The sequence below is a fragment of the Salvelinus sp. IW2-2015 genome, linkage group LG3, assembly GCF_002910315.2.
Source record: "Salvelinus sp. IW2-2015 linkage group LG3, ASM291031v2, whole genome shotgun sequence".
Taxonomy (NCBI): domain Eukaryota; kingdom Metazoa; phylum Chordata; class Actinopteri; order Salmoniformes; family Salmonidae; genus Salvelinus; species Salvelinus sp. IW2-2015.
Genome location: NC_036840.1, coordinates 15129055 through 15139733, shown reverse-complemented (window position 1 = coordinate 15139733; position 10679 = coordinate 15129055). Strand labels below are relative to the sequence as shown.

The 10679-nt window shown below is 43.2% G+C and overlaps 2 protein-coding genes across 2 annotated transcripts; one reads left to right on the top strand and one right to left on the bottom strand.

Annotated features, from left to right (window-relative positions):
• Positions 1 to 3446: 3446 nt before the first annotated feature.
• Positions 3447 to 6848, bottom strand: LOC111956194 (uncharacterized). The gene is made up of 5 exons (XM_023976649.2): positions 6835 to 6848; positions 6379 to 6761; positions 5786 to 6172; positions 5475 to 5583; positions 3447 to 3694 (listed from the first exon to the last, which is right to left on the bottom strand). The coding sequence occupies exons 1-5, from the start codon at positions 6846 to 6848 to the stop codon at positions 3685 to 3687; spliced, it is 903 nt and encodes a 300-aa protein (XP_023832417.2). The 3' UTR covers positions 3447 to 3684.
• On the top strand, positions 6741 to 10426 carry LOC111951392 (uncharacterized). The gene is made up of 4 exons (XM_023969452.2): positions 6741 to 7138; positions 7432 to 7578; positions 9802 to 9863; positions 10195 to 10426. The coding sequence occupies exons 1-4, from the start codon at positions 6868 to 6870 to the stop codon at positions 10318 to 10320; spliced, it is 606 nt and encodes a 201-aa protein (XP_023825220.1). The 5' UTR covers positions 6741 to 6867; the 3' UTR covers positions 10321 to 10426.
• The last annotated feature ends 253 nt before the right edge of the window (positions 10427 to 10679 follow it).

The following is a 10679-nucleotide window of genomic DNA, read 5'->3' as shown; positions in this document are numbered from 1 at the left end:
TGTGGCTAGATACAGAGAGGGTGTGGCTTGGATGCCAAGAGGGTGRMGCTTGATATTTGATTACATTTTTAGGATCCCCATTAGCTATTGGTGACAGCTAGTTTTYCTTGGGTCTGACACATAACAAAAAAGATTTTGATATTTGTTGAAATGTGAAATTAATGTAGGAGAATATAACTCATTATATCTGGTAAAAGATAATACAAAGAAAGAAACATGCGTTTTTTTTGTATTTTTGTTGTACCATCATCTTTGAATTGCAAGAGAAATGCTATAATGAATTATTCCAGCCCAGGCGAAATTTAGATGTTTACCACTAGATGGCAGCAGTGTATGTGCAAAGTTTTAGACTGATCAAATGAACCATTGCATTTCTGATCAAAATGTTGTATCAAGACTGCCCAAATGTGCCTAATTGGTTTATTCATAACTTTTTAAGTTTATAACTGTGCACTCTCCTCAAWCAATAGCATGGTATTCTTTCACTGTAATAGCTACTGTAAATTGGASAGTGCAGTTAGATTAACAAGAATTTAAGCTTTCTGCAAATATCAGTTATGCCTATGTCCTGGGAAATGTTCTTGTTACTTACAACCTCATGCTAATCACATTAGCCTACGTTAGCTCAACCATCGATCCTGTAGAGGTTTTTAATAACATTGACATGTAGTGTGTGTGCATGAATCAGTTACACATACATGTCAGTACATACACACAACAAGTAGGTGACATGGGGGAGAGGCGTCGTGAAGTGTTGCTTTATTTGTTGAAGAATCATGCAGAACAAAACCACTATCTGTGGTTTCAAAAAAACACCAAAAGTTGACTAAAAGTAGCTCAGTAAAGCACATTCTCAATAGATTTACATTTCGTATTTTTATTTAACTAGGCAAGTCAGTTAAGAAAAAACTCTTATTCACAACGACGGCCTAGCAACAGTGGGTTATTAACTGCCTTGTTCAGGGGCAGGTCYACAGATTTTTATCTTGTAAGCTCGGGGATTCGATCCACCAACCTTTCGGTTACTGGCCCAACGGTCTAACCCCMAGGCTACCTGCCGCCCCTACATCATGAAATCAGGTTAGTTAAACCACATCAAAGCAAATCAAAGGTTATTGGTTGCGAACACAGTTTTACAGATGTTATCGCACGTGCATCTGAAATTCTTGTTTCTAGCTCCAACAGTGCAGCAATGTCTGATAATATGACTAGAATACAGTATATAGTGAACAGATGAAGTGGGTAAAACAGGATGTAAACATTATTAAAGAGAACAGGATTCCATGACTATGTACATAGGGCAGCAGTCTCTAAGGTGCAGGGTAGAGTACCCAGGTAGTAGCCTGCTAGTAACCGTGTCTAAGGTGTAGGGTATAGTACTGAGTGGCTAGTGACAGCGTCTATGGTGCAGGGCATGGTACTGGGTGGAGGGCAGCTAGTGATAACTGTTTAACAATCTGATGACCTGGAGATAGAAGCTGTTTCTCAGTCTCTCGGTCCCTGGTTTGATGCACCTGTACTGTCTCCGCCTTCTAGATGGTAGCGGGGTGAACAGGCCGTGGCTCGGGTGGCTGAGGTCCTTGACGGTTTTCTTGGCCCTCCTGTGACACCGGGTGCTGTAGATTTCCTGGATGGCAGGCAGTGTGCCCCCGGTGACGCATTGGGCTGACCACACCACCCTCTGGACAGCCCTGTGGTTACGTTCAGTGCAGTTGTTGTACCAGGTGGTGATACAGAATGCTCTCGATGGTGCATCTGTAGAAGTCTGTGAGTGTCTTAGGGGACAAATTTCTTCAGGAGCTATTACGTCTTCTTCACCACGCTGTCGGTGTGAAAGGACCATGTTAGGTCCTCAGTGAGGAACACGCAGAGGAACTTGAAGCTTTTGACCCTCTCCACTGTGGCCTCMTCGATGTGMATGGGAGCGTGCTCCCTCTCCTATCTTCTATAGTCCACGATCAGCTATTTCGTTTAATTGACATTGAGGGATAAGTTATTTTCCCGGCACCACTCCGCCAGGGCTCTCACCTCCTCCCTGTAGGCTGCCTCGTCATTGTTGGTAATCAGGAATACCACTGTTGTATCGTCAGCAAACATGATGATTGAGTTGGAGATGTGCGTGACCTCGCAGTCATGGGTGAACAGAGAGTACAGGGGCTGAGCACGCACCCCTATAGGGCCACCCCTATTCAGACCGAGGGCCATGAGCTTAGGGATGAGCTTGGAGGCCAATACGGTGTTGAAGGCTGAGCTGTAGTCGATGAAGAGCATTCTTACACAAGTATTTCTCGTGTCCAGGTGGGATCGGGCAGTGTGCAGAGCAATCGTCCGTGGATCTGTTGGGGCGGTATGCAACTTGAAGTGGGTCTAGGGTGTCGGGGTAAGGTGGAGGTGATATGATCCTTAATTAGCCTCTCAAAGCACTTCATGATGACAGAAGTGAGTGCTACTGGGCGATAGTCATTTAGTTCAGTTACCTTTGCGTTCTTGGGAACAGGAACAATGGTCGACATCTGGAAGCAAGTGGGGACAACAGACTGGGATAGGGTGCATTTGAATATGTCCATAAACACTCCAGCCAGCTGGTCTGCCTACTGTATGCTCTGATGACGTGGATTGGGATGCCGTCTGGGCCGGCAGCCTTGCGAGGGTTATCAATCTTGAATGTTTTACTGACATTGGCCATGGAGATCGGGAGTAGACAGTTCTCATGGGCCGGCCCAGACGGCCCATGTCGACGACTTGTTTTTTTCCCTCGAAGCGGGCAAAGACTGTTTTTAACTTGTCCGGGAGCGAAGCTTTGGTGTCCCCGACGTGGCTGGCGTTCCCTTCATAATCCGTGATGTTTTGGAGTCCCTGCCACGTGTCTCATGAATTGCGATTCCACTTTGTCGCAGTACTGTCGTTTTGCGTCTTTGCCTTACAAAGCTCATAGCTGGTCTGTTTGTACATGTCGTTGTTCCTAGTAACATTGCCACGGTTACGTGTGGTGGTTTGCGCTTTCAGATTTGCTTGAATGCTTCCACCTATCCACGGTTTTGGGTTTGAATAAGTTCTAATCATCACAGTAGGAAAAACATCCTCTATGCACTTCCTGATGAACCCGGAACATTTCCCAGTCCGTGTGATCACAACAGTCCTGAAGAAAATATTCTGATTCGTCAGACCAACATTGAATTGACCTTACCACAGGTGCTTCCTGTTTAAGTTCCAGCCTATGGGCAGGGAGGAGCAGGATGGAGGCGTGATCTGATTTGGCGAAGGGAGAGCAGGGGAGGGTCTTGTAGGCTTCCCGGAAGAGAGAGTATCAATGGTCAAGTGTGTTCTCTCCGCGTGTAGCACAGGAGAATTTAGGGGGCGTTCTCCTGTAATTTCCTTTCTTTAAATCCCCAGCTACAATAAATGCGGCCTCAGGATATGCGGATTGCAGTTTGCATCATACTACAGACAAGGAGAATGACTGGTCTCTGATAGAGGAGTTCAATTCACTACAGACAAGGAGAATGACTGGTCTTTGATAGAGGAGTTCAATTCACTACAGACAAGGAGAATGACTGGTCTTTGATAGAGGAGTTCAATTCACTACAGACAAGGAGAATGACTGGTCTCTGATAGAGGAGTTCAATTCACTACAGACAAGGAGAATGACTGGTCTCTGCTTCTTTTCTGGACTTCCTCCTCTCCTTACGGACTCCTGGTTTTAACACAACAAAACACAACATGTAAAACAGGTTGTCACATCAGGTAGTTGTTGAAAAGTTAAGTTGATATGAGTAGCCGTAAGTCCTGACTGGGGTTTCTGTTAACAGGTAATAGCCGGCATTTGGCATATTTTTTTTTAAAGCCATTTAAAACAATTGGCAGCGGCCAATTGTCTCGGAGAAGAAGAAAAAATCCATTGTGGAATAATGCTTATTAGCCTCTTCATTGCAGCAAAGGTCTACTGGCTGTATTCATTTTATTTTCTCTACAAGCTGACCAATAGAATAGGTAATGTTCTACTTGGGGATACTCGTCTTGTTGGCTGAGGAAAGTAAATGTCTTCAAAGAGCGCATCAGAATTAGGTTAGAAGGACCACACATTGTTGCATCCTTGACTTGCATGTTCTGTTGATATTAACTTCCATAATCTAAATATGATTTGTCATTCTGAGCCCGTGGGTGAACACCCTAATCAGGTTAATCATTCTGAGCCCCGTGGGTGGACACCCTAATCAGGTTAATCATTCTGAGCACCGTGGGTGAACACCCTAATCAGGTTAATCATTCTGAGCACCGTGGTGGACACCCTAATAGGTTAATCATTCTGAGCACCGTGGGTGAACACCTAATCAGGTTAATCATTCTGAGCACCGTGGGTGAACACCCTAATCAGGTTAATCATTCTGAGCACCGTGGGTGAACACCCTAATCAGGTTAATCATTCTGAGCGCCGTGGGTGGACACCCTAATCAGGTTAATCATTCTGAGCACCGTGGGTGAACACCTAATCAGGTTAATCATTCTGAGCACCGTGGGTGGACACCCTAATCAGGTTATCATCTGAGCACCGTGGGTGAACACCTAATCAGGTTAATCATTCTGAGCACCGTGGGTGAACACCCTATCAGGTTAATCATTCTGAGCACCGTGGGTGAAACACCTAATCAGGTTAATCATTCTGAGCACCGTGGGTGAACACCCCTAATCAGGTTAATCATTCTGAGCCCGTGGGTGAACACCCTAATCAGGTTAATCATTCTGAGCACCGTGGGTGACACCCTAATAGGTTAATCATTCTGAGCACCGTGGGTGAACACCCTAATCAGGTTAATCATTCTGAGCACGTGGGTGACACCCTAATCAGGTTAATCATTCTGAGACCGTGGGTGAACACCCTAATCAGGTTAATCATTCTGAGCACGTGGGTGAACACCCTAATCAGGTTAATCATTCTGAGCCCCGTGGGTGAACACCCTAATCAGGTTAATCATTCTGAGCACCTGGGTGAACACCCTAATCAGGTTAATCATTCTGAGCACCGTGGGTGGACACCCTAAATCAGGTTAATCATTCTGAGCACGCGTGGGTGAACACCCTAATCAGGTTAATCTTCTGAGCACCGTGGGTGAACACCCTAATCAGGTTAATCATTCTGAGCACCGTGGTGAACACCCTAATCAGGTTAAATCATGTTCTGAGCACCGTGGGTGAACACCCTAATCAGGTATCATTCTGAGCACCGTGGGTGGACACCCTAATCAGGTTAATCATTCTGAGCACCGTGGGTGACACCCTAAATCAGGTTAATCATTCTGGCACGGTGTGGTGAACAGCCCTAATCCAGGTTAATCATTCTGAGCACCGTGGGTGAACACCCTAATCAGGTTAAGCACCCAATGCATATGGGTCAGGTAAATTTACCAAATGTCCGGTAAATTAAAATGCAGATGTCAAATGTCTGGCGCCAAACAGAAACCCTGGTCTTGACCCACCGTGTGTGTTCCATGACCCAGAAGGCAGCAGGAATGAGGAGCAGAAACAGAGCTTTGGCCACCATCAGGAACCAGCTCAGTCCACAGTCAGGACATTCACAAGAGTCGTCTGTACAGTAGAGAGGAACAACATCACTAAACAGCTTCCTGTTTATGGTTAATATAACCTATCGTCTAGTCCCCTGGATACAGTTACTACCAACTATGAGTTGTTTTAATAGGAACTGTAAAAAGCACCAGAAAATGTTCACTACCAGAGGAACATGGACTTTACTGGATGTTCACACATGAAACAAGGAACAGATTCTTACCTATTAAAATCCAAGTGGTGACCTTTCCATAGTGGTACAACTCTTTCCCTTTAATTCCTCCTTTACCTCCATCATCCACTACCTTGTTCTCCTCAGTCCCACAGTAGTAGAGTCCCAGGTCAGACTCAGTGATGTTCTCAATCAGTAGATCATAGGACTTGTTAGAGGGGTTCCACACCGGAGTGAAGCGAGGAAAAGGATTGAGGAAGTAGTTGTAAACGGAGATCGTAAGAGTAGGCTGGTGCTCATGAGAACAATTCCTGAACCACATAATGTAAACTCCACTAGTTATGTTACAGTCACAGTAGAGAGTGATGTTGTCTCCTGGTCTGACTCTCAGCTCCACCTCTGCTGCAGAGATCCCATCCTGACTGGAGGAAACAGCACCTACAGGTAGCAGAGGAACAGTGTTAAATTTTACTTTAGAAAAACTAGGACAACATATAAACAGACTAAATGAAATCGAACTGACTAACTAACAAAGTCTGTGTAGAACGTTCTGTGAAAATGATGAACTGATTCCAGCTCTAATTAAATAATGTTGTGTAAAAGTTCCTCTCTAAAGGAAATCAGACTGAAGGGTTTGTTCTTACCAAATGAAAGTCTTGTGGTGACATTTCCATAGCGATAGATTTCTTTTGAATATGATGTACCATCTTTACCCTGTTTCACCTTGTACTCCACAGTCCCACAGTAGTAGAGTCCCAGGTCAGATTCAGTGATGTTCTCAAACAGAAGATCATAGACGTTCTGGGAGAAGTCCCACTCCGGAATGAAACGAGGGAGATATTTTGCAGCTGAGTTATAAGTTGAAATAACAAGAGGAGGCTGGTACTCGTGAGAGCAGTTTCTGTACCATCGGATGTCAATTCCAGGAGATGTTGTGCAGTCACAGTAGAGAGTGACGTTGGTTCCTGGTCTGACTCTCAGCTCCACTTCTGACTCCTGACTGGAGGAAAGGTGTAGGTGCTGTTTCCTCCAGACAGGATGGGATCTCTGCAGCAGAGGTGGAGCTGAGAGTCAGACCAGGAGACAACATCACTCTTTACTGTGACTGTAACATAACTACTGGAGTTTACATTATGTGGTATAGGAACTGTTCTCACAAGTACCAGCCTCCTCTTGTTATTTCAACTAAGTTTTTAAGTAACAACCGTTTCCCTGGATATAATGTGTTATGGAACCCCTCTAACAACTCCTATGATCTACTGATTGAGAACATCACTGAGTCTGACCTGGGACTCTACTACTGTGGGACTGTGGAGAACAAGGTAGTGGATGATGGAGGTAAAGGAGGAATTAAACAGAAAGAGTTGTACCACTATGGAAACATCACCACTAGGATTTCACTTGGTAAGAACAGTTATTATTCTGTCTTTATCTTCTGGCTCTATCTTTAGTATTATTAATATTGTATTAGTATTGGTGTGTCTGGTTTCCTTGAATGAGAGGAGGTTGAGTTGTGAGGAACGCCAAAGAAAATATATCTTATTTTGAATTAACACTCTGAGACTAATCTAAACTCACAAAATGTCCCCCTTAATTAACGTTAAAACAACCAAGAGTCATGATTATCAATAGATCATTGACAAGGTCTTTATTGTTTCTAAGAGTGTAGTTCTGTTTGTGTTTAATGTTTTGTCCAGACACCAGTCCTCCTGAGTCCTCCTCCTCCTCCCCTGATGTAGACTGTGGTCTGTGTTGGATGTTGCTGTTCAGTCTGTGTCCTGTGTCTGCTCTCCTCTCCTCTCTCCTCTCCTCCACCTGTGTCTACTCCTTCTGCAGAACAACAGGTAAACTAACTTCATTATTAATAGCAGTATGTGCTCTTTCACTCTTTCATGGCATGAACTCACTCATTCATTCAGTTTGTTGATGTGATGGATTTTAATTCAACCTTGAATATGAATATTCCTGTCAGCTGTTCTGCGCATGCGCTGAGAACGCGTCCTGTAATACCGTTGAACTGATAAAAGACGTTTGTGACGTCGTCCTCGGAGAGCGAGGCTCAGTGCCCATGGAGGAGGAGATGGGTATTTTGTTTCAGTGAATCTCATATTTAGAAACTTTAAAACAAACAAAAATAGTTTCCCCCCCAATTAGTTGAATTTTATTAAAACAACAAGCTACCCTCCCCTTAATCAAGGCTGGTTTAGCAGCGTCGCGTAAGTGCCTCTTTTTATCCTGGCAATTAGCCAAAAGTAGCCTATGAACAAAGGGGTTTTAAATGGTTTACTGAGAGTGCTTTGAAATATGTTGYAGGTTTTTGCCGTCACAATTCACATACCTGCTTTTTTCACTTGTTAAAGTAGACTATCCATCCCCGTTTTAAAAGAGCGCCCCTCGTCCGATAACCAAAGACAAGCTCGCTCCTCCAATCAATTCAGTCTTCCGAATAGCCTAATGCCATTTAGACTGCGGACTTTTTGGAGAATATGCGTTATGAATGTTACGCGTAAAGACATATAGACCTACGTGTGTAAACACAGTGGAAGAAGTGCAAATGTGATCTGTTGCATGGTTCCATGATGTTTATGAGATATTACTTTACGAGGAGCAATTATTATGTAACTGTATTTAGAAATAGCTTGTTTATAACAAGTTGCTGTTTCATTTCTGTTCAAATTTGATTCGAATTATACTCTCTTATCAATTGCTTAGGTCTTATCAATTGCTTAGGTCTTATCAATAGCTTAGTGAATTGAATCTAGATAATTGACTACGTCTGGCATGTCCATGTCCAGACTGCATTTTATCAGTAGCCCCCTATATCAGTGTGAATGCTATAGTCGATGTTTATCAATGTATTTCCGTATTAAAAGTGATGAATTTAGAACAAAACAACACGGTAAAGGCACTGCATTTCGGTGCAAGAGACGTCACTACAGTCCCTGTAGTTCGAATCCAGGCTGCATCACATCTGGCCGTGACTGGGAGTCCCGTAGGGCGGCGCACAATTGGCCCAGCGTCTTCCGGGTTTTGGCTAATGTAGGCAGTCATTGTAAATAATTTGTTCTTAACTGACTTGCCAAGTTAAATAATATAATGGTTAAATAAATAAAAAATATGCAGCAGGCTATTTAATGAACTACGCTGTAAAGGACTGACTTTGGAATTGGAGTTGATGACAGCTGAATACATAAAAGGCTGTAAATACACAACTTGAAGAAACCACATATTTAGCCATGGAGCACTTTTTGATTGGCCAGTAAGTGGCCTGGACACACCCACAACATGTTTATTCATCAAAACCCAGCCCTTTTGCGCCACCGGCAATTATTGCGGTTGTGAAAATAGCAAAAATATTTCTGATAAACGCACGAAAATATAACGCTACCACCAGCGCTAAGATTTAACATTGCGTTACGTTTCGTTTTTAAAATAAAGCCATAAAAGTTAGTATGTGTCCTTTTTAGTAGTTAGTTTGANCCTGTAGTTCGAATCCAGGCCATATCACATCTGGCCGTGATTGGGAGTCCCATAGGGCGGCGCACAATTGGCCCAGCGTCGTCCGGGTTTTGGCTAGTGTAGGCAGTCATTGTAAAATAAGAATTTGTTCTTAACTGACTTGCCTAGTTAAATAATATAATGATATTGACTTGCCTAGTTAAATAAATAAAAATATGGAGCAGGCTATTTAATGAACTACGCTGTAAAGGACTGACATTTGAATTGGAGTTGATGACAGCTGAATACATAAAAGGCTGTAAATACACAACTTGAAGAAACCACATATTTAGCCAGGGATCACTTTTTGATTGGCCAGTAAGTGGCCTGGACACACCCACAACATGTTTATTCATCAAAACCCAGCCCTTAAGGTGCGTCACCGCCAATTATTGCGGTTGTGAAAATAGCAAAAATACTTCTGATAAACGCACGAAACTATAACGCTACCACCAACGCTAAGATTTAACATTGCATTACGTTTTTTTTTTTTTTTTTTTAAAGCCATAAAAGTTAGTATGTGTCCTTTTTAGTAGATAGTTTGAATAATGCCAATCTCTACTCTACAGCTCCAACTGAGACTCAGGTTCCTCTGAACAGGACGACCACCAGGGGAAGTGACATCAGAGAGGTACTGTATATGAACAGTCAAAATGGGTGTTGTAGTTCTATAACAGGCATGGTATCTTGTTTTGTAGTCCACATTTTTTTGTAATCCAGTGTTATAGAGCCCCACAGAGGAGGTGTCCTAATACCCATAAAACCTAGTGGTCAAACAGGGAAATGATTCCAATCGTTTTTCCACCATTCATTTTTCCTATAGGGAATTTTACAAACACATAAAATAAGAGGTTGTGTTTCGTGTAGGCTGACCCTGGCGTGACGTTTTGATAACCGTGTAAATCTCTCTCGGACAAGGTGACTTTTACAGTAACATATTATTTATAAAATCTCTCTCTCAGGAGGAAGGAGATCTGTGTTACGCCTCATTGGATATCCGTCAGGGACAGAGGAGACCAAAGAAAAAGAAGAGAGTCCAGAACTCTGACTTCAGTACCTACTCAGCCATCAATACCAGCAGAGTGTGAGACCTATACCATCCATCAATACCAGCAGAGTGAGACCTATACCATCCATCAATACCAGCAGAGTGAGACCTATACCATCCATCAATACCAGCAGAGTGAGAGAGATCAACAACAATTTTTTCCCTGTGACTCATTGTACGTGCGATGGAACAGCAGAATATGTACTGCATTTTGTTCCCGCTGCTCAACGCAACTCACCTACCTTTCCTCCACAAAACAATAACAAACGTGCGGACAGTGGCGCTGTTTCCCCTGATGCGGATTCCATTTTCAAGTGTGTTTTTTAACCCTAAAACGTTTCAAGATTTTAGGGGCATAAAAGCGGGGGTCATTTTGGACCCAAATTAGTAATTATTGCA

Excerpts from the sequence above, each read along its gene's own strand:
- LOC111956194 (XM_023976649.2), bottom strand. Across the intron at positions 6,173-6,378 it reads CACCACAAGACTTTCATTTG|GTGCTGTTTCCTCCAGTCAG; the intron begins GTAAGAACAAAC and ends TGCTACCTGTAG. Across the intron at positions 5,584-5,785 it reads CACCACTTGGATTTTAATAG|ACGACTCTTGTGAATGTCCT; the intron begins GTAAGAATCTGT and ends TCTACTGTACAG.
- LOC111951392 (XM_023969452.2), top strand. The coding sequence starts at position 6,868 with ATGTGGTATAGGAACTGTTCTCACAAGTACCAGCCTCCTCTTGTTATT. Across the intron at positions 7,139-7,431 it reads CACCACTAGGATTTCACTTG|ACACCAGTCCTCCTGAGTCC; the intron begins GTAAGAACAGTT and ends TGTTTTGTCCAG. Across the intron at positions 7,579-9,801 it reads CTCCTTCTGCAGAACAACAG|CTCCAACTGAGACTCAGGTT; the intron begins GTAAACTAACTT and ends TCTACTCTACAG.